At 34.8% G+C, this 24,552-nt stretch overlaps 3 protein-coding genes across 6 annotated transcripts; all 3 read left to right on the forward strand.

Annotated features, from left to right (window-relative positions):
• The first annotated feature begins 1,327 nt into the window (after window positions 1–1,327).
• On the forward strand, window positions 1,328–5,231 carry LOC140057453 (CKLF-like MARVEL transmembrane domain-containing protein 4). Of its 4 annotated transcripts, none has more exons than XM_072103119.1 (5): window positions 1,328–1,477; window positions 2,112–2,253; window positions 2,956–3,135; window positions 3,717–3,812; window positions 3,917–5,231. In XM_072103119.1, the coding sequence occupies exons 2-5, from the start codon at window positions 2,113–2,115 to the stop codon at window positions 4,097–4,099; spliced, it is 600 nt and encodes a 199-aa protein (XP_071959220.1). In that variant the 5' UTR covers window positions 1,328–1,477; window position 2,112; the 3' UTR covers window positions 4,100–5,231. The 4 variants fall into 4 exon arrangements, with proteins under 4 accessions (XP_071959220.1, XP_071959219.1, XP_071959221.1 ...); XM_072103118.1 differs by having other exon boundaries at window positions 1,329–1,473; XM_072103117.1 differs by lacking the exon at window positions 1,328–1,477 and adding an exon at window positions 1,836–1,880.
• A 374-nt stretch (window positions 5,232–5,605) lies between these two features.
• On the forward strand, window positions 5,606–10,780 carry LOC140057433 (uncharacterized). Its single transcript, XM_072103089.1, has 2 exons — window positions 5,606–5,693; window positions 6,203–10,780. The coding sequence occupies exon 2, from the start codon at window positions 6,248–6,250 to the stop codon at window positions 9,347–9,349; it is 3,102 nt and encodes a 1,033-aa protein (XP_071959190.1). The 5' UTR covers window positions 5,606–5,693; window positions 6,203–6,247; the 3' UTR covers window positions 9,350–10,780.
• A 711-nt stretch (window positions 10,781–11,491) lies between these two features.
• On the forward strand, window positions 11,492–17,700 carry LOC140057436 (uncharacterized). The gene is made up of 2 exons (XM_072103095.1): window positions 11,492–11,698; window positions 13,950–17,700. The coding sequence occupies exon 2, from the start codon at window positions 13,953–13,955 to the stop codon at window positions 16,539–16,541; it is 2,589 nt and encodes an 862-aa protein (XP_071959196.1). The 5' UTR covers window positions 11,492–11,698; window positions 13,950–13,952; the 3' UTR covers window positions 16,542–17,700.
• The last annotated feature ends 6,852 nt before the right edge of the window (window positions 17,701–24,552 follow it).

Consider the following 24,552-nt stretch of genomic DNA (forward strand, 5'->3'; position numbering starts at 1 on the left):
ATAATAATTGTACGATATATTGTGCTGTTCGTTATTTTCTTTTAAAGGCACAAAAACATTTGTGATTTTTCTTTTCTGCAGAAAATATTGAAATTGTTCGTGTACATTCTACCTTACCAGAAAGCCTAAAATAATGTCATATTGGTGTAACTCTACCTGGCCGATTCTATGTAGGCCTAATTATTGAAAAAGGAAAAAAAATATATAGGCCTAATACTGACGTCTCAATGGATGAAAATGACATCTTTTTTAGGAACTGAAAACGTACCATACAATAATTAATTTTCCTTCATTGATACATTGTTATGCTAATAAAAATACATTTTTTCTTTTAAATACCTACCCTATTTTTACGCCAACCTAACAATGTAAGGCCTATTTATTGTATGTACAGTCTACAAGGCGGAAATGCAGTGATTTTAAAAAGAAAAATAATTGTTAATGTTTAAAATAATAAATAATAATCTTAATAAACAGCCACAAAGAAAATGTAACACTGCACTACATTCAAAATTAAATAAATTGTGTGTAAATTCGGATTATTATGCTTTGATATGAGATTGGTCGATATGTTCCAGTGTTTAAACGTGTAAACCATAGTCAGTTAAGTTCCACGTGTGCGCTCGCAATAGTGTTTTGATTGACAGCACCGGGGTGATCGATGTAATGTAAATGGGCGCAACTCGAGTTCATCTCGCAGTTTTTTTGGCTAGTGTAAATGGAAATTGCCTCCAAGTTCAACTCGTGTTCCTCTCCCAGTCGATAGTGTAAAAAGGGTCTTGGAAACGACGACCATTTTGTTCTGCGTATCTCTTTTGTCGGTCAAATCCGATTGAAATGAAATAATAATTATGTACATTGTACATGTACTTCTGGTTGTGTCTTTTTTTGTATTTTTTTTTTATTCCCCCTGAAATAATACACGCTTGGGTTATTTTGGCTATCTCTCATGCGCATGTGTATCATGTTTTTGCATCATCGGTATATACTAAAGCTCTGTCTAAACTATCAAACTTGATGTGATGTGCCCATATATGGACACGATGTCATAATATCACTACCATATTTAGGCATATCACTGCCATATTTGGGCACTTCACGCTTTTTTTGTCAAACTACTGTAGTTTGATAGTGTAGACGGAGTTTAACGATGAGTTGCGCGAATTTGAATGCCTGTCACCGCCGATGCACAGAAAACAATTCAGTTTTGTTCTTGTGAGATTAGTAGTATTTTTACTACGATGAGCTCATAAAGTTTTTAATTCCTGGTGATGACATAATGTTTACAACCAACCATTGGAGGAATGTATAGTAATACTCCATGTTGTAACAATCTAAGGAAATAATCTTGGTGAAGTGCCGGAAATGTCTCCACAAGTATTGAGACTGATTTAATTATTGACTGAAACATTGGCTCACTTGGTGAAATATACACATTTTAGGATTTCTGTAGAATGTATACAAGAAATTAATGTAAGTAAGTTCTTCACTGTTTCGTCACCCGTTTCTAGATGATACCGGTAATTAGGCCTATTAACTGGTTCATGGAATGTAGTACATTACAAGCTATGTAGGCCTATAGGGCCTAAAAGATAGTTAATGAAATAGGCCTTTGTTTTAATACCATAGGCCTATACATCCATGGTGGCCCATGTTGACGTTTCGATGACGCACCATAGACGAAAACGAGTATATTTGACGTATGATAAGCCAATGATCAAAAAGAATTTACGAAGACATTGGTCAAAATTTCCATTGGTATAGTATTAGGTCATAATTAGTAAAAACTAGTACGACCAATCACAGACAACAACGACGTCCCATGATTACGTTTAGGCCTACGTGTCTGGCATGCGTTATAGCTTCACTGATCCTTTACCGTAAGTGTTTTCAAGATACAGTATTTAACATAATTAGGCCTGATAATGAATCAATGTTGACTTTGACCCTATTTAAACTTATCCGATAGATCTCATTATTAAACAAATCTTGCTATGGTGTGTGAACAACAAACTGGGCGTGCGTTGATAATGTGTATACTATAGGAAATACTTCTGGTCGACGACGAATATAAGTGTTCTTTTTTATAGCACATTCTCTTGTTTCCGTAGAATGTCTGAACCGGTAAGGACCACAGAGAGTTCACATAAAGGCACGGTTACTGTCACAGAATCAAGTAGCCATGAGACGAGCCTCGGATGCGATACCATCTACCTCACGTCTGTGCAAGGCTTACTTAAATTGACCCAAATGGTAAGTAATATGACCATACTACCATCTTTGTGATAAAACGAGGAAGTGGTTGCCGTATTGGAAATAACCAGCACCTTATTGTTACCTTTAGGAACTGTGACAACGTGTCAGATGCCAGTATTCACGACAATATAGAAACGACACATGGTCTTTCACACCTGTTTCGGCACGATTCCAGTCCGGAGCCGGCAAATCAAATCAGACGTCAGTTTTTCGTTTTCACGACGCTCCACGCGGATATGCGCCAATTGATATGCGCGTAGCCGCGTGAAAACGAATCATTGACGTTACAGTATTTGATTTACCGGACCAGAACCGTGCCGAAAAAGTTACGTGTGAAGACCCATAAACAATAGTTGATTTTCGTTCGTTATCAGAACATGACAGTAACTCATGTGGGAGAACCTGTTGAGAAGCAAATATTCTTTTATTTTTTGTGTGTGTTTTTATTCCAACATCTCATTTTCTATGCCCATATTAACAAGTTTGACAGGTCTTCAGAAAAAACCCCATCTCTTGTAAGCTTGGTTCCCACTATTAGGACGCAACGCAAGGACGTAAGCCCAGCGACCAATCGTCACAAGCGATGGGTTATCCGAACTGTCGCTTGGATTGGTCAATTCGGTTGCGGTTTACTTGCGTCCTAATGTGAACCAAGCTTTAATATTGAATTTAATCTTTTTATTTATTATTTTGTTCCAGGCATTTTCCTTCATCGCTTTTATGTGCGTCACGTGTGCTCCTTGGTGGGAATACTCTCATACATCTGGTTATCAGTTCTTTCAATTCGTCTCTATGACTTGCCTTGTACTGACATCTATCCAGTTATTTCTTATCTGCACCAAACTTATATTCAAGATTCCGCTTCCATGGAATATCATTGTAAGTGTATACAATTTTAAATTCAGTTCTTTAATTTTAAAAGTTGTAGTGAAACTCTTTTAGCCCGACGGTGGTTACATGCCTGGGTTATACTCTCAAAAGATCCATGGTTATCCAGACCAAGTACCCGAGTTGTAACTAACGAAAGTAATCCAGGCTGGCTACACACTCCAATAATCGTCAAATTAGACAAATTAAAGCAACTTAAACAAAATACGGCAATGCTGTATCATCTCTACTACGACAGTTCAGTATCGTTAAAAATTCGTTAAAGGCATCTGTTTTGTATCACACGAAGGGTTATGCAGTGATGCTGTATTTACCGAATATTCCTGTATGATGATCTGTAGATACAGTCGAGAACGGGTGAATAGCACGATTATAGTTTCTATCTTGTATATTCTGAGGTTCCTTTGCAGTTGGGTACAGCAGCAATAAGGCGTAACTATAGGCTAATCAATGTGCATTGGGCCTATATAGATTATTATTCTGGTTTTTTCTCGAAGTTATGTATTATAATAGTATTAGCTTCTAAGTATAATGCAAGTTGAATACTATTGTAATTATTATATTTCCTACAGGATGTCGTTTACCATGCATTTGCTGTAGGGTTTTATTTTTTGGCTTCATGCTTAGTTGCAGCCTGGGCCTATAATAGTTCATTGGCTGCTGGAGCGGTAAGTTAAAAAAGCACCAATGAATTTTTACAAGACGAGCGATACTACTATGTAAAATCAACACGAAAGTGAAGTTTTACATCATTTGTTTATTTTTTTTTTAGGCATTTGGATTCTTTGCATTTGTCGCATATGCAGGGGGATTGTATTTTGCTATAATGGATTACAGACGATCACAGCAACTAACTGAAAACCAGCCGAACACAATGTCTACGACTGTAACAACAACCACAACCGTTATAGGTTCGACAGTAATTGAAACTCCGCCAATGCAACCGGAATACTAAAATAAAACTTATTATATAAAGCTCTGTCTACACTATCAAACTTTATGTGAAAACATAATGTGTCGTGCCATGTCATATTATATATCTAAGCATATCACTACCATATTTGGGCACATCACAGCTTTTTTGTCAAACTAGTTTGATAATGTAGACAGAGCTTATAACGACGAATTGTTAATAAGGAGTGGATAAGTAAATTGGCAATGGCAATATCTGACCAATTTTGATATTTTAACTTTTGGTCAAATGTGTTTATGTTTACTGACAACTCGATAGGGTAAAGTGTTAGTGTTTTGCACAAAAATATTGTTCCTTGCTTTTTTCGTTATTACAGTTCATTGCATTAAGCCTATATACGTTAGTTTTGCTATTCTTTTAGGTCTACATTCAAGTGTGACCAGAATAGTCATAAATGTTAAATCTTCCCTATTATATCACTATTATATCACTATTTAATTTATGAAATGAATGAGGTTGTGTGGACGTCATGTCGAGGTAGTAAAATAAGTAAGCCGTTGGTTCCAACTTGGACGCAACTCAGGGCTGGCTCAGAAAACTTTGGACCAATCACGACGCCGTGCGTCATCCGAACTGTCGCGCGCTGAGTGGGGAAGAACAAGCCTGCATGTACCGACCGTGGTCACGTAGTAGGCCTAGGCCTAATTATATCTTTGATGTAAGCACTAACAGTTTGTGGTAGAGAAGGTTATTAGAGTAAGCCTGCATGTAGGCCTACCGACCGTGTTCCCGTATTAGGCCCAGGCCTAATTATATCTTTGATTATAGGCTACAGTTTAGGCCTATAGAGAAGGTTGTTAATGTTAGAGTGGGAAGAAAAAGCTTGCAAGTACCGACCGTGGTGCCGTAGTAATTATATATATAATGTAATGTAAATATTAACAGTTTGTGATACTCCCACGCCTATTTCTATTTGTAGTAACTAGTAGGCCTAGGCCTAGTTTGAAGACAGTGATCCCGGTTTTTGCATTGTTTCCAGTCATAGGATAATAAAACATTCCGATTCATATAGTAGCCTACTCAGCGTCTTTGTAGGCCTAAAATTGCTTATGTTGTTAATTAAGACATGACAAAAACAATTAAATTTCCAACAAACGAACAAATTGTTTTCTGTTTGAAGTAGACTTCTCGTACGTAGTAGGCCTACTTTATAGGGCCTACAAGTGAAAAGGCTGACCTAACTAAAGGGCTTCATCAGAAATTGGATATTTGGCGTTACAATAATTTATGAACCACAATTTTTTTTCTCAAACATAACTCTCATCAACTCTCTTTTGTGAACGGCAATTTGTTGGGGGATTCGATGACGGATCCGGTCATGAAATCAGCCTGCATGAAATACGATTGTAGAGGGAAATGGATTGTAATATTTTAATTTCGCGCAATTTCATAGCTGCCGCGAATAATCTATCACGTGATCGATCACCTGTCTATTTTACTTTGTCACGTGACTGACAAACGTTCAAGGCCATTTTGGTCTCGCTAGCTCGCGACATAAATGTTCTGTGCTTTCTACCGTATTACTCGATCTAGCGTGTCTATGTGTGCTTAGTTCTTTTGTGGTTACCTTTATCAGGTAAGTGTATTTAATATAATAATTATCTAATTAATATCAAAATAAAACCGCATATCATTGTATTCTTAGTCGGTGACGACGAAATGATGGGCCGATGACGATCGTCGTCGTCGATCGTGCCTCTCGCCCTTCTAACATAAACTTGCTAGAGGCTAGCCTACTCATAGAAGAAGTCATGATGATAGTAGATGAGCCAGTAGGGACAAGCCTTCTTAGCCTGACCAGGCCTGTTGTGTTGGTGGTAGGACAGTACCGTATCTTTAGCCACGGCGATAATTATTATAATGTAAATTTAAACTATTAGGCCTAGCCTAGGCCAACATGATGATTGGCTGGCTCTAGTCACCGATGTTTAAAGATGCACTTACCAGGATGGAAAGTAAATAGTTAAACAATAAAGTAATTTATTAATCTTAATAATGAAATTTGTGCGCATTCGCAAATAACAATGAATTCCTCTTGTCTCAAAATCTATTTAACAAAATAACAGTATTTATTATTTCTTTCAGATCGTAACTATGATGATTACTGTATTTGATTTATAGTATTTGACGATGTCATCAACAAACAATGCCAAAGTCATTGTTAAGCCAGTTCATGAAGTGCAAGTTCGGCTGGACATAAGTGAGAATGTCGAGACCCATTCTTCAACTAAAGAAGATGAAGTCTTCTCTTCTATGCCTGTTGTTGATATTCCATTTTCGTGTGTAAAGATTGTGCCTCAGACTGAAGAATCCTGTTCACTGCCAACATCAGAACAGTTAACTCAATCAAGTCAACCTACGAGCAAACAACAATTGATATCAAACCAAGATGATGTCTTGTCTGTTGTAATTCAAAAGCTTACAGAATTAGTAGAGAGTAGCGATAGTTCAAAAGAAGCTAACTTGTCCGGATCTAGCACGCCAAAAAGCAACGTCGAAGCCACAAATGAAACCAATTTAGAACAGACAAAAAGTAAAGGAAAATGCAAACTATTCAAATGCCCCAACTGCCCATGCTTGTTCTCGGTTACTAAAGCACAACTTCGTCGCAAGGTTCACCCTTTATGCCCTTGCTGTGTAAAATCGAAATCAACACAGCACCTTCATGTTGAAAAAACTGTCAATCAAACGTTAATAAAATGTGAGCTATGTAACGCCTTATTCTCATCCTACTCGGATGTTCTCTTGCATTTAGGTACTCACACTAATGTTACTATATTCAAGTGTTGTCTGTGTGATTTTGTGACAACACAACAGCAGAACATTTTAAAGCATGAATCTGTACACTACACGCGACAAAATGAGCACAAATCATTTAAATGTGCTCAGTGTAATCTCTCGGTTTCCGACTTTGCTGAGCTTCAGACTCATTTAAAGATGCACAACCAAAATCAAGAACTCTTGTTCAAGTGCTCAGATTGCGGATTTGCGAGTAAATGTGAAGACAGCCTGCGTAAACACATGTGGATGCACATGCAACAACCAAACAGTAAGTACAAACAGAACCCGCACTGCGCTCTGATGGAAACGCCAGTTGCGTCATCGAAGGAAGACGTCAATCATGACATGCTTTGTAGAATTAAAGGTTCCGTATGTCCGATGCAAGATGGGTTGAACACTCAAGTATTCCTCTATAAATGTCCACTATGTTCTTATATTTGTGAGAAGTTATCAACATTAAAATGTCATGTATGGAGACACGCAGGTGACAGAAAATGTGCCTATCCACTCATTGATGACATAGAAAGTTTAAAAGAAGCAGTAATTCCGGTGACGACAAACGTTAATGACATTAATGTACAAAAAACAGGACAGACAAAAATAGCAGTAGGATGTTGTATAGATAATAATAAGACTTGTTGTGAAAAACGTAATGACAGCAGTTGTCAATGTGAAGCCATAAGTGTTTCAAAAGAGCATTATCCAATTATTGAAAATTTAATAGATAACCCTGATAGTATTCATCAAGCCTCTACCGAAGATATCTCTGAACCAAATAATAATAAGACTGTGTCTGAAATTGTTAAACAAAAAGATGTGCAACTGCTTTCAGAAACGCTTCCACCTATCTCATTTGTAGAAAGTTCAACAGGAGTTCAAAATACCAGTATCAATTCCATCCAAGATATATTCTTTCACATCGATGGAAGTATTATAATACCAAATCCAGAAGAAATTGTTGTTTCACAAGCTGTTGAAATCCAAGGGAATAGTACACACCAGATTGAAATCCCTACTGACTTGGTTCCATCAGTGGTTCCGTTGGATGAAGAGAATAAATCTTCAGCAGCTGCTGACTCTGTTAGATGTAATGATGTTGCAGTGTTCAAAGAGAGGAAAGAAGAAGAAACTGTGGCGAAAATTCCAATACTGGAAACCTTGCTTAAGAACTCTGAAGAAATTTCAAAAATAATTCTCAACGAGAACGAGAATGCAGATTCAAGCTTAATTAATTCGAATAAAAGAAACACTAATGAAGAAATTGAGCAGTTCAATGTGAGAGAAGAAATTGTACAATCAAGTCCCATACATAGTTTATCTGATGACAGTGAGAAAACTGGTATATGTGACTCACTTTTATGTGTTATAGAAACACTTGTAGAAAGCTCTACAGATGAAGAGAGTCCAAAAACAAAGAGAAAACGGAAACAAGGTGAAAATGTTGAAAATAATGTTCGAAAGACGGCAAGAAAAGACTTCCAGTGCGAGCTTTGTTCATACAAGACAACTAGTTCAGGTTATATGCAACGGCACATGAAATACCACACTGCTAGTAAACCTAACCAATGTCCGTTTTGTCAGTTTCAGGCTGTTGATTCCGAGCAATTGAATACGCACATGGTTACAGACTGCCAAAAAACAATTTATACTTGTGAAACGTGTTCTGCTAAATTCCATTTCAAAAGCAAGTTTATTAATCATATGCAAACACATGATAAACACCTGTTTAAATGCAAATATTGTTCCTTTGAAACAACCTCTAAAAACGAGGTTGAAAAACACAGCTCTGTGCATCAAAAGTGTGATGGAGTAGATATTGCACAACCACTGAATGATACAGATACTGAAGAATGTATTTCATTCAGTTGTAACATGTGTAACACGATTGTACAGAGTCAAGATGATTTAGAGACTCATATGAAAATTCACATGAAAACTTATAAATGTCAGTTGTGCGACTACTCTTCGGCTACTGCAAACGGCGTTAAAAATCACATGAAGTTTCATAGCAAGGATCGACCGCATAAGTGTCCCCTGTGCAAGTTCTCCGGAGCATATCCTCAAAGTCTGCGTGCTCACATGAAAACGCACATGCAAGAGTATAACTTTTCTTTGCCTGCAACCAGTGAGGTTTTCAAGTGCAAGTTATGCGGTTATACCTGTAGTCATTTGCCGTCTCTGAAGTCTCATATGTGGAAGCATGCTAGTGACCCTCACTTTAACTACGAACGTAGCATGAGTCACATTAAGCAAGGAAATGATCCACAGAGTAAAGGATTAAACACTGAGGCTAAGTCCAAATCAGACAAGCCAACTAATCTGACTGCGAATGAAGAGAATCTAGTACTTGTACGGTACCAGTGTGCTCACTGTGGATATGTTGGTACCACCAAAGACTTGCTCATTACACATATCCGAGCGGAACACAATATTCAGGAAGATAACCAATAGGTTCGCCATAGTTTTTTTGGCCTTAAAAAAACCTAACTGTACAATGTAACTTAATTTTCTGGCTTGTAACCTGAAGAAAATTTCTCACCCCCTAGCATCACTCCTACATCCTTCCCGGACCCGTCTTACATAAATTCTCAAACTTGAGGCCTTATTAGAAAATAGAGATAGTATATTTAACATAGTAACATATTTAAAAGCTTTAGTCCTATTTAAATATTCTATGTTGCTCTGTAGTAGGGGAGGAACAGAGATTTTTTGAACTGGGAACGCCAACAATAATATGCCAAAATATAGATATCAAAAAGTAGTTAATAATTTTAGCAGGCAAAGAGGAGCACGCAAACCCCCCCCCCCCCCCTCCCCTCCCAAAAATCAACCACTGTATCCTCCAAAATAAACCCCTGTATCCACCCACCCCCTTTATAGTACATTACTATCATTCTTAAGATAATAACTTAGAAAATAAAAAGATTGTAAGGTGCTCGTATTTGCTTTTAAGTGCTGTATAGTTCTTATGTATGAGTTATATTTAAATTGTTATTAAATTATTTAATATAATATTACTGTATATAGATCACTTAAGGTATTTGTGATATTTACAATAGTTATAACATTTATTTTATGCAACGTTAAGTTACTTTATATTACATGGTGCTGTGTGTTTGTCAGGGTTGTTAAATCATTTTCATTGTGGTATAATTTATAGAATTTTTTTTTTTCATATTCCAAAAATAGCGGTTAACATAGCAGTGTATTGTAACGTATTCAACAATTACAATTATCAATTGATGTTGTATTGCATGCCTGTACAAAGTTAAGTGAAATAGAGCATTTCAGTATATTACTGTGTAAATAACAAGGTAAAAATAGTTAAGTTCCGTATTCATTTTGAACGCAACTATAGAAAAATGAGCTATTAGGAGCTATTGTACTAAGCCTCTAGCATTAAGTGCTAGGGGTGTCAGTTCCTTTCCATGCCACACCTTATCCTCTCTAATATTTTTCAACCAGGTACTGTACTCATTTACAGCTGAGTGACTCGGAGTTGATATCTGTATTCATATTCAAGTGTGTTATATTTAATTTATTCAATGTAATTCTAGTTACATTTAGCAAGTGTAAATAATATGAGGTGCTATATTTCCATTGAGATGAATTGAGAACACTGCCATAAAAAAAAAATGATTTTGAAATAATTTTGCTATACTTAACATGGGCTTTTTTTCATGTGTGTTCGATAAAATAAAAACTTCAGTATTTTTTGTTAAAATTTAACCCCAAACAGTATTTTAATCAATGATGCCTTGATGTCATGCCGTATATAATATTGTCAGATTCAAGCTTCATATGCAATATAGGCCTGTGTGATATGTTATGGTTTATAGAAAGGCCAAAGTAGTTCTTGTAGGGTTAAATTATTATTCTGTACTATATATTATCATGTTGTTGTACAGATTTTAAGAATTTTTAATATTGTACTTTACAATTGAATTTGAAAATAAATGGTGTTCCAAATCAATTCATTTGATTTTGTATTTTTGGGATGATGTTACATAACAAATTTGATCTTAATGATAAGGATGATAAATATTTGATTGTGATATAGAATATTGATAATTATTACGATACTTAGATAATAAAAAGATGGGTGCTTGATATTGATTTATTAGTACTACAAATGGTTTTACCTTTAACTTAATATAAAAAATAACTAGTTATTTTATCAAAATTTTAATAGTAATACAGTATATATATAATAGACTTTTATTTTGCAGTTTTTCAGGTAAATAATTTTGTTTTCGATCTAATTTTTGGTCAAAGTGTATAACTATTATGTGACATTAAAATGGGTTATTCAAAACAAAAAAAATACATACAGCTGCTGTGAAAATGTCAAAATACTTTTATTCTGAAACTAAAGACCGCCCTCTGTTATAAGTGAAGTTTTTGTAGCCCCCCCCCCCCCCGCGTTGAAAAGAACACGTTGTGCACTATACGTGACGAATGAAAATATAAACCGATATTTTTTAATGATTAGCCTAGATTTTTTTCTGAAAATAAAAATATATAAGTTAAATTTACCACTGGAGCATGTTAATAACTTTAACTGATATTATTTTATATCATACGAGCCTATATAGTAGTAGATATGTCCGATGTACGAGGATGAAACAACTGCTCTCCGTCAGGTTATCAAAAAACGACTCCACATAGCAGCTCTCTATCGCTCTATCTGCTGACGTACACACACGGCGCGGTGATGATTTTCTCGGCGTTCATCTTTCTTTAAAAATAAGAAGCTAGGCTAGCCTAGGCCTACAATAAAAAGCATAACGTTAATGGAGAGTAAGTATGTTTATTCAACAACTTGTTCGCCTATGCCTAGTAGTAATTATGGCAAACACGAAATAAGTGTTTATCAATCAATTCAGAAATAGGCTAGCCTAGGCCTAGGCCTAGTACTAGCCGCTATTATAGGCCTAGGCCCCTAGAGGCCTATTATTATTAGTAGTAAGGCCTAGTAGTAGTAGTAGGCTATAGGCCTAGGGCCTAGCTAGCTATGCCTAGCTAGGCCTACTAGGCTAGGCTACTAATACTAACTAGGCTAGCCTAAGGCCTGCCTGACCCTAGCTAGTAGAGATGGGTGGGGAGAGAGGGCTAATTAATGATATGACATTATTAATGTTATGCGCGATTTGAACGATTTGCGCAATTTGAAATTGCGCAAAAAAAATCCTTGCGCAATTTGAATTGAAACATGTGTTTCAAATTGCGCAAGCAACGTATTAAATTGCGCAAGTAATCTGCAAATTGCGCAAGGTTTTTCGACAGATTGTGAAATCATGCACACCCATATTTTTATAGTAATTTCTAAGAATGATTCAAAATTAAAGATAAATATCGCATTTCCTTATTTTAGTAGTGCAAATATTGTTATAAGTTAGCATACCGTCGAAGAACCGACGAAGGAAAACGAAGCGGTGGTGTTCCACCAGGCGGGCGTGGCGCGGGCGGCCGGCTATACTACTCTAGCCTAGCTAGGGTCTGGACTACTGATACTGACTAGGTTACATGGCCTAGCTTAAACTAATATTAAAAACTTAATTTTTACATTTATTTTGATTTATTTCAAGTTACAGTGATAATATTATTTAATTGTAATAATAAATGTTATGTATTTATTATACACATGTTATCTTCGCATTTATTATGTTTTATTTTGAGTTATTTAGTTTCCAATAAATTATTATAATACCGATTGTCTGGTAGAATTTTGTTGCGCAATTTGAAAATTTACAGTTCGTTTTCAAATTGCGCAAAGGTGTCATTTTGCGCAAGAACTATCTTGCGCAATTTACAAATTGTGCAGCGCAATTTAAAATTGCGCAAAGATTTTCTTGCGCAATTTGAAATTGCGCAAGTTGATTGCGCAATTTGAAATTGCGCAAAAAAATCCTTGCGCAATTTTAAATTGCGCAAGAATTCTTTGCGCAATTTGAAATTGCGCAAGGATTTTTTTGCGCAATTTCAAATTGCGCAAATCGTTCAAATCGCGCATAACATTAATATTATTATTACGTTATGGCTAAAGATACTGTGGTACCGTATCTATACTAATACTTCTAAAAACTAAGGTACAGTAATTATAGGATTCCCTAATTATAGAGGGTCTTATCGTAGCTTTAGTTTTTAGAAGTATGAGTTATTATTATTGATGGATGGTACTATAGGCCTGCTAGTAGAGGTCATGCTAATCTTTGCCCGGTAGGTTTTTATGATATAAAATGTTATCTATCAAGTACATGTTAATAACTATAATAACGATATTTAATGTTATTATGAGTGATATGGAGTTAATTTAATTTTCGCTGTGGCTAAAGATACGGTACCGTATCCTAACTTCCGGATGCTAAAGGTATGATAAAATTGCATTCCTAAATATAAAACTCATTCCTAAATATAAACTCGTCCTAAATATTAAAACTCGTCCCAAATATTTAAAACCTAACCCTCTAAATAATCTCTCTTAAATTAAAAAAATAGAAGTTCAAGCAGAGAATCGATACCAAAAACCCGTAGGCCATAGCCTCATCACAAGCCCACCACGCCACACAGCTGGCAAAAAACCACTTCTATAACCTATTTGATTAACATCTATGCTTACATAGTGCCCTCTATAATTACCGTACTTTTAGCGTTTATAAGTATGGATACTGTACCTTATCTTTAGACATAACGTTTAATTTACCGGACAAAGATTGGCATGACCGCTCCTGATATTGTAGCTAGCTATAGTAGAGACATAATTAATTTTAGTACGGTGCATCTTGATCTTGTGAAGGTAGAGGTTGTGGAGGGGAAATTGGCTTGAAGAAGGTTTTAGTAATAATGGTCTGACTGTACAGTGTAAATAAAACACACCATGCATGGAGGAATATCCAAGTTCCATCCATACCTTGGCCTATTCTATTTTATTGCATTTATAAATTACAATAGTATTTCAATATTAAATAAATTGGTCAGCCAACCAATAAATGATACTTTTCTTGTAATTAAACTGTTGGACTTAACACGCTACCTTGCTTTTTTTTTCCAGGTAATGGATATTCACATTTGTGGAAGTTGTAAGCATAAGTTCAGAGAACTAGATAGTTTTCTTGCACACAAACGAATAAGTTGTATTCAGAACAGTGTTCCTGATATAATAGATGAAGTGACAATTTATCCTGTTGAGAATGGTCAAAGTACAGCTACCAGTTACTCTCATAATTCACTCTTCCAAAGTATTTCAAAAGACCCCCAGTTTGAAGTTTATAATACAGTATCAAAGGAGACCACAAAAAATGTTAGTGAAACAGACTCACAAAATAACAGGGCACTAAATCCTCAACAATCAGTCATAAATGTCACCAATGACAAGAAAATACCCAAAAAATCAAAGCATATAACTAATGATGTTAGTGTGAAAATAAACAAGCTGAAATGTTTGAAGTGTCCAGAAGCTGGATGTAACTTTTCTGCACGATATAAGAAAGATTTGATACGACACAGTAGAAAGCATACTGGTGACCGACCATATTCATGTACATTTTGCAGTAGAACATTTACCAGAAGTGACAAGCTAACGTTGCATATTCGCTCGCATAAAGGAGAAAAACCATATAAATGCAGTGATTGCGAATACGCAGCTGTTGACCGAGGAAGTTTAACCAAACATCTTAGAATTCACTCCAACGAGCGACCTTACAAATGTCAAATTTGTGACTACGCAAGTCGAAACTCAAGCCAGCTTGTCGTTCATCTTAGAACGCATACAGGTGATACACCGTTTCATTGTCAAACTTGCAATGCAAAATTTAAAATCAATTCTGATTTGAACCGTCACATGCGTGTTCACACTAAAGAGAAACCCTACTCATGTTTGTTGTGTAACTACAAATGTTCTATGAAAGGTAATTTGAATGTTCACATGAAGATTAACCATCTACGAGAGAAAAAATATATTTGCGAAGACTGTGGGGAAAGCTTTTGTACAAAACGTCAACTTAAATGTCACATGTCCTTGCATGTTACGTACAAACCATTCAAATGTTTAGAGTGCAACTATAGGTGTAAAGATAATACGTCATTTAAGCGTCATGAACGTACACACCACGAAGAAAGACCATACAAATGTGACTTGTGTGATTTTAAAGCAAAATATATCAGCCATAAACAAAGACATATGAAAAAGGCTCATCCTGAAGAGTGGTTATTGTACAAAAGGAAAAGAGAAGAAGAAAAAAAAGAAAGATCTAGATTAAAAGACTCTGAATTGATCAACATTGGTAAAAGTAAGGGTTCTGTAACAACCTTGCCTGCTTCTACCAAAAAGAAACTTACTTGCCCCCATTGTGATGCTTCATTCGTTCGGAAAGATTCACTTAACAGCCACGTACGTCAACACATGAAAATGGAAGAGACTCTTCAAAGTACAGCTCTTGCTGTTTTGCAACTTCAAGAAACTCCTGTTGTTATTTTAGGCGACGGACATTCTGATCTAATTGATATTGTTCCAGGAGAAAGTCCAGAAGTAACTTCTGTTAGATTTTCTGTTAGTAAAGGTTCGCAAGAGATCAATCAGATCCTGCAGTCAGTTGATAAAGAATTATCTACTACAAGGATCGAAACAAGTCTGTTATCAAACAATGACATTCCTCTCAAAACAATAGCCACATCGCAGCAGTGCATTGACAATGTTCTTGGTAATAGTTCAACAGCTTCAAGAGTACAGTCAGTCAAAGAAAGTTTTGCCCAAACACTGCAAAACCAGACTTATCAACAAGTTTTGATAACTTCTCAACAACAAGGCATAATTGGGCCTCCTGGTCAACCTCTTGGTTTATCTTCAACTGCGTCAACAGAGGTACCAGTTACTCTTCACATAATCGATGCAGGCATTGCGACATCAAATTCTGTTTCTACTACACTGCAAAGCAGACATCTGCAACAAGATCTGACCTTAGCAACTGTCCAACAGAAAGCCGTTACATCATTATCTACAGAAACGCAACAACCATCTATTGTCCAAACTCCTATAACATTTCAGAATATTCAACACGGTATTTATCAATCTCTACAATTATCAACTTCCCCGCAAAAGTTCCAGTTAATTCCAGTGTCTCCTCCAAGAGTGTCCCGTAAGATACGACCAATTGCCAGCAAGCCAGCAGTGTCAAGCGTTGGGTCACTTGCAAATCAGTGTACTACTGCTGTGGAAACCACTAGTTCCTCATCAGTATCTCGGCCCATGTTGATAAGTTGCCCGACAGATGATAAAAATAGGCATAATCCAATACTTGGAGAGGCATCCACTGTAATGCAGAGATTGGTAGAACAAACACGTAAGACAAAACAGAAACCGGATAAAGTGTTGATCAACATACAGGAAAATAATACTCAAGTCGCTGCTAACAGTCACGTAATGAAAACTATTTCTGTTAACGTGCCACAACTTCCACAACAGTTGTTGAAAAGGTCAGATTACCAGCAATTGAAATCTGCTTCGTTAGTACCACAAACCAATATTGCTGATGTCGTTCAGACATTGATTCAACCAGCGTGCAATCAACAATGGACTGTATGCACTGTCCAAGAAAATTCTGTATATCTTAAAGACCCTACTGCCAAACCAAAAGATAAAAAATAAACTACTGTACTGTTGTTTTCCAAGATAAAAACAAAATAAATTGAATGTATGCACCTCTCATTAGTATCAGCCATGAACAAGGAATTTGTATAAATATCAGTGTAATTGAGACGAATTGCACTTACTTTGTAGAGGGCGCTATTTATCCTCTTTTAAATTGTGTACATTAATTATGTAAAAAATATACAGTATTATGTGACAATCAATTCAATATAAGGAATTTTTGTTGTGTTATAATTTTAAATGTAATCAAAGTTATTTTTTTTCCAAACAAGATGATTGAACTTCAAACATTTTGCATAACAGTATGTTGTAGAACATAATAATAATGTAAAACAAATACTAAATAAATAAAAATATAACATGAATGTTTGTAATTATTTTAATAATAATAATAAGAGTCGCTATCCAATCGCGTTTGAACAATACCATGAAAGCCCCAGTGGACTATTAAATGGTTAGGATAACTGCATATCAAGCAGACGGTCCGAGTTCGAGTCTCGGTTGGGGCGACTTTTTCTTATTCTCACATATTTCCTCATCTTTATCGTTTCATTTAAATAAATAAATATATAACATGAATGTTTGTAATTGTAATAATATTAAGTATTGATAAATTTAATCTAAATTACTATTTGCCATACAAGACATGGTTGTGATTGTAGATTTCAATTTTGTTAATTGCTCAAAGAAAAAAAGTAGACCTAGATAATAATATGCTCTTTGATAGATATATAAATCTATTGTTTATAGAGTACTGCATTCAGATTCACTGTTCATTTTATCCTATTTGGGTATCTAGTACAAACTTTTCAATAATGGAAATGTGACAAAGGGATGGTAACTGTACTAGGTACTCCGAAAGACGGTTTCTAAAATAAATTTGTATAATATAACATAATTTTAAAACATATTTTAGTGTTACATTATTTTGTTAATACAGTATTGTGGTGGTTTATTTTATTTACTGATCTACTACTGCAGACCAGCTGGTGAGTTTGACAAGAATGGAAAACTTTTGTTTCGGGACCGTAGATGACATAATACCAGAGACATGGTTGTTGTGGAACTTGGACAGATTTTTTGTTCATCATATGATCCGTTCTTGATTCTTGATGCACACAAAATATCTAAAAGAATTTTGCCCCGTCAACCCCAGCATACTGACCTCAATAAAATTGTCTATTTTTAACATTATAAACATTGAATTCATTGTATTCACTTTTGTTTGCAGATAAGTGAGTGTGTCAACTCACCAGAAGCTTTTCAGCACCAATTGTCTTCTTCAATTTGAATACTGCCCTCGTTTAACGGCTGAAAATCTGTTATTTCTTTGACGATCAAGAAGTATATTCATCTTAAGTATGTTAAGCACTTTATTTCTACCATATGTGAGCTTATTATTATTATTATTAGCTATATTTATTGTTTGACAATTTTATTCTATGTATCCTACTTTATACTGTATGTATTTATGATTTATCGGAATTTTTGTTTTACTATAATAATTTTTATATTTCATTTTTTTTCCCCCAATAAGAATTTTAATATGCCTCTTTTGATTAATTCAATTGGCCAACAAAGATTTGCAAATTATATTTTGATTGTTAAACAAGGGTTTTTAAAGTACAGAATCGCCAATATAACCTACCATCTAGTCACTTGTTGTGCCTGGGGACAAAATGTCCTCTTGTGGGATTTGAACCCATCACCTTCAAATAGATATATGAGTTCCCTTGTAGTTGTGACTTCTATGATCTCTATCTACACTATCAAACGTTATGTGAAAAACCATATGTGATATGGATGTGGGCACATCACACTGTTTTGTCACATAAAGTTTGATAGTCTAGACAGAGCATTAGTTGCAATTTTTAAAAAGTCATTCATATCTTTATTGGCGAACATGATTTCTATAAAAAAAAATTTTTTCTATTAAAACTTATTAGGTGGAGCACTGACACACCCAGTAGAGTAGTTTAATTCTTTGTGCTTCCATTCCATCTCATCGGCTGCGTTGAGTGGAAAGTACTATGCTGAGTAGTCTTTAGAAATAATTTCAGTTAGTATATGTTTTTGCCTATGCTTTTATTTTTTATCAAAAATGAATATATGTTTGATAGCATTATCTTTAAAAACATAGACAATGAATGAGATTATCTTTCTTTGCTTCCATAAACAAACACTTGATGAATGCAGTGTTACCTCAAATTCAGTAATGCACTTCAGCTTCACTTGTTGACTTGACACATGCATTTCAATGGAGCAATAATAGCTGAGGAAAGTGAGTCCTTGTGGGACAGCCTTCCTTTAAATCAGAAAAATGGTGGTAGGCTTGTAGGAAAATCAGTGGCATAACTACTTTGTTTAGAACTTCTAGGGGCTCTCCAATGCTAGGCAATTGCACTGAGGCTTCTTATGCTCTGGGGCCTCTTAGCCTTGGCCCCCTAGGTTTAGCCAGAGACGGCTCTTAGCCGTTACACCACTGATTCCGGTATAGAAGAATATGTTTTAATAGTACAGTATTCGTATTTTGTTTTAAGCCCATTATAACATAAAGTACAGTACCGAAATTTTTGTTTTCAGGATGTTAATCGGGTAGTGGTGGTGTGGCCATGTCAATCGATATACAGTAAAATGGCGCCAATATGGAGTATTTGTCTGTATGAGGTATGTTTCACGATTTTAACAATTTCTGTATGGACCAACAATTTCATCTTTTTTACAAAATTTCTTTTATATTCTACGAACAAGCCTCTTAGTTTGCCAGAAAGGTAATCAAACAAGGAGCTACAGAATGTGTTCTTATTTTGGTAAAGCTTTAGGATGTAACTTGAATGATGCGACAAGTAGTTAGTGGAGTTAGGTATGACTGGTTTGTCAAAATGTTGTTTGATTGTAAACTCGTAAACGCTCAGTGGTAATGCTTGTTTGTGATTGCAGTAGACCCCTATTAAGAGACACATTCGGAACCCAACAAGTGTCCTCTTAATAGGGGTGTTCCTTCAATAGGGGTTAGCCATTGTATTAAAATATATGTTTTCCTTTGTTTATTCACATTGATGGTCTTGCTTATTTTTTGTTTTGTACACAAGAAGATTTCATATACGAAAAAAAAAAGAAAAAAAAAAAAGGACTTTTAAAAAAACTATTACATGCCATGTGACCTACAATTGTCCAATAAAATGACAGGAATTTATTTAGGTGTTATATAATATATGATAAACTACAACAATATTCCTAGTTGCAGTAGTTCAATAACTTGATTTTAAATGTAGTGTATTAGGACATGTTTAAAATTAGTGCTATTATGCTAACATATAATGTATCGAAAACATTCCCAAGGTGGCAGTTACCGCAGTTGAAGATCGCACCTTAGGCAGAGGAAGAGATACCATAGAATTAGCCAACCAATAATAAAAATACATGAATGCAGCTTGGGGCTACTTTTTCTATGTATTTTACTGATATCTGATTGATGATCAACCCAACTAGAAATAAGATAACAATTTTGCTCATCACAACATTAAAGGTACATAGCCGATTGTGGTAGGTCAGCCAAGAGCTGGGTTAATAGATCCTGTAATAACAAACATTGGCATAAAACTAGCATGTAGATGCAATTAAATCATACAGTGTATAAGCCATAACTTGCCTACAGCTCTACTTTGATTTCATTGTAAATGCCAATACTCATATTGATATTGCAATTTCATGGCCTAATTTACAGCTCAAGTCTACTAAAGGCATTAATCTAATAACTCTGTGAACAAATAGTAAGATTTCGAAGAAAAAAATATTAACTTCATTAGTTCTGTGTATAAGAGGAAGTTCATATTTCCTTAATGTATAAAATATCGTAAATTGTCAAACCTTGAAAACCATAATTTGTTAACTTCAAAACATACATTGCAAAGCTATAACAGGAGTGATGTGGTTGTCGCAAAGAGAGAACAACCTCTGTGTGGCCCATGGGTTTATCAATTGGCTTCTGCCAAAAGGTGGTCAGGGTGAAACCTTATACCCCATCTCTCGAAGCCGATCGGGGGAGACCATGGCGATCCCATAACCACTTCAATCCATCATTATAGGCGATTGAGTCCCGTCGACAGCCCATCAGGAGCCGTAAAAGGTGTGTTCTGGACCACGTAAATTGTGAACATGTCCAAAATTTAGTTTGATAGTGTAGACAGAGCTTTAAACAACCTCAAGAACATTGTAGAGGGCGATATTTATGAAATTTGTCTTTTCATGACAATCTATAAGTACCGTATGGCATTGTTTATAATTTTCATTTTGAGGTACACAATGTTTGTGAAAGGACACATGGCTTTTAAACAATTAATTTCAAGATAACTAATTTGTGTGTGTGGGGCTTAAATTATGAATGTAGGTATTATGGTGTCTCGGAAAATCATATATATTTAACCTGTTTTTTTTTTTAAGATTGTTCATGTAAATTAAATCATTCATAGGCCTATTCTACCATCCATATAAATCTATAATAAATATCACAGCTGTTTTTTATTATGATGAATGAATTTTAGTATAGAGTTACCTGTCGATACTATATTAAATAACGTATGTTTAATACCACGTTTTGTGAAGCTATGCCAGTGTCCATCTAAAACATGACAGCTAAGACTGATGGATCAGTCGCAAAAATATTTTCTCAGTGCTTTCTTTACTTGGCCTACATATTTAATGTACAGCTATCTAATAATTATTACTAAAACTGACATAGCTGATTGATATATGTATATGTGATATGAAGTATTTCAATGCCAAACTCAGATAAATACACATTGATAACAGATTGATATATCATTATATTACTTATGACTACCATGGACACAGTATTTATTTGAGTAAAAGTAAAGTAACATAAAATCTCTCCATTTTGGCAAAATCCTGTACACAAACTCTATTCACAGTGGTGTAACCGAGACCAGAGGTTCCTGGTTTAATAGGGACATTTTTCGACAAATTGTAATGCTTGTATTCGTCCTCTGGGCCATGCTGAGTGCCCCTGGGTTTAGCTACTGTATATTCATTTTGTTAGACTCTGATCCAAATCCAGGCAAACTCTAATGTGTAGTTTTGTAATATTTGTTTTGCTTTTAAAGCAATGGTTTCAATCTTGCGTAAAATTGTGTATACTGTACTTATTAATGCAAGGATGCCGCAAACCACAGCCATAAATTTGGCACAGGCTCAAGCCACCTCTTAATTATAGTACTTCTGGTAGAAAAGTTTTCTAGCATGTGGACTTAAAACTGGAGGTGCAGTATACACACACTGGCTCGCATGCATTTTTAAGAACTTGGTGCATATTTCAGAAGAGTAGGTGGTTCCTTGGTACTAGTCCATCTCAGTCCCTGTTGCTACAGACACAGATTAATGAATGCTATGGGGAGATGGAAGTAGTTGTATGTAATTCAGCCTAGTTACTATGCAAGAAATATTTATATTTACGTTCATCCCAATCATTTTACAAGGATGGTTACAGTACAGTATTTTCACTTGATTACAACCTGCTTTCTACTTTGGTCTTGTCATCGTATATTTCATGGTGGAAAGGGAGAGTTTTTTTATGTTTTTTTTTTTACTCCTCTACTGAAGCAAACCTGTTGTGTTCCTTTTTACCCAAGTGTAAGCTAAGGATATTAGTGTCTTTAGAAAATGTTAAAAGTAACATTTTAAAAAGCGGATGCTGTCAAAAGTACAAGTGAACTTGGTATTTACTCATTTTCAGGAAGTTTCTTATTAATCAGTAGTACTGTAGGCTATGTATGTTTTCTTTTCTTCAGTCAAGACGAGTGGCCTAGCGGTTAAAACAAGAACTCTGTAAACCACAGCCATAATATTGGCAAAGGTTCAAGCCACTGCTCTACCATACTGTAGATCTAGTTCTGGTGCTAGAACAAGCTTTCTTTGGAGAATGATTTAAAACGGGAGATCCTATGTACACATATGGCTCGTGTGCACTTTAAAGAACCCAGTTTATCTTTTGAAATTAAAGTAAGGGGTTACCCCGGTGTTCTGGTCCGTTTTCGTTTATCACTATCATTTAGCTAACAACTCTACCTGTTGAATCACTTTTTAGAGAAACCACGAAAGTGGAGATATTTCCTATTTCCCAATGTCCCAATGGGATGTCATCTTTGAATTCAAGAGGATTGTCTATATAATCCACAGCAAGACTTCTTTGATAATTTTTATAGCCGCATAACTCGTCATGAAAATAAAAGGTCGCGATTTTAAATATTCCCATGACAAATCAGAATAGTATACAAACGAATACACATTGGTTAATTGTTACACAGACAACTAAGTAAGACAATAATGATATCCTTACCCCAAGGCCAATTATTTCAGAATTATAACAGTTACTGAAAAGGAACGACAAAAAAATTGCATTGGTCATTGCTCAGATTAAACTAGTATTCATGTCTTGCTATTAAGATGTAAAAATCTTGACAGTAGGTAATTGAATTAAAGTGAAGAAAAACTGATGCAGGCATTATGCAGAACAAACATACTTCAAAATGTATTTAACTAATTTACAATGCAATTATTATAATGACAATTGGTTTATAATTGCACATGTGCTCATAGACAAAGTCATTGATACTGAAATACGGAAATTAGAAATTTATAAGTACTCTTTTATATTTTGATTTTTTAATGGAATCTTTTTCTTGTGTTTTGTAAAAATAAATTTGAAATTTATAAGTATTCTGTTATATTTACTTTTTTAATGGAATCTTTTTCTTGTGTTTTATAAAAAAAAGATTTTGTTTGTGTTTGGTTCTAGACAAATAAATTCATGAGAGTAATAAAAATAAAAAAAAAATAAAATGTTAAAACAACACAAATAAAAAATGTATGTGCTATTAAAAATAATAATCAACTATTATTAAGAAATGTCAACCTTTAAAAACATTATTGATAATATTATAATGTCAAATAAATGATAAATGTTTTATTATATAACCAGTATAAAAAATAAGTTAAAAATATATGTGCTATGAAAATAAAAATTAATCAATAGAAATCTACCATTTTTTATATCAAATATAAAAATTTGACATAAAAATCATGGAGTTTTGATAAAAATATAGGTTTTAAGCTCTGTCTACACTATCAAACAAGTGTGACAGTGTGCTGTGCCCAAACAAGTGTGACAGTGTGCTGTGCACAGATATGGTAGTGATATGCCTAAATATAGTGGTGATGTGCCCAAATATAGTAATGATATGACATCACAATGTCCATATATGGGCACATCACAATTTTTGGTCACATAAAGTTTGATAGTGTAGGCAGAGCTTTAAGAATTTAAATAAAAAATATGATACAAAAATAAATGGGTGTTGTTTTTAGCTTATGTTCACACATGCTCATTCGAATTCCAAACAAAACCCATGTGTGACCTGCAGAACCCGAAAAAATAGTTTTCACCAGCCGATGGACAGAATCCGTGATGTGACTACACAGTTGTACAGTACTGAGAGATAAAAGTTATAAAGATCTTTCTCACTGAATTCCTACTGTAACCTTTACAATAATAACTAAAAACAAATTCACCTGAAATCGTCAAATTGTTCTCTATAGGATATATAAATCATATTATTTTGTCTTTCAATTTTATAACCTGTCCTCAGAAGTTTCATTTAATGGTTATTTTATTACCTCTTTTTTCAATTCAGGCAGCTTTACTGTCCAAATTTGATCAAATAATTCATTTGTAATTTTGTCATTTCTTATACTGTGTAGCAATGTAGATATTATTAATGTATTTTTGGTGCAGTGACTGTATATAGGACCCTTCATGTAATAAGAGGTAGGTAATGTTTAAACATAGCGTTATATCCGACCTCTTGTACTCGCCTGTTTTGAAATAAATTAAATTATAATTTTAAAACTACTATTTATCATACTATTTAAAAATAAAATTTAATTTTTAAAAATTATAAAATTTAAGTTGTTTATTGTGAATTTTACTAAT

This window comes from Antedon mediterranea, chromosome 8 (assembly GCF_964355755.1).
Source record: "Antedon mediterranea chromosome 8, ecAntMedi1.1, whole genome shotgun sequence".
NCBI lineage: Eukaryota > Metazoa > Echinodermata > Crinoidea > Comatulida > Antedonidae > Antedon > Antedon mediterranea.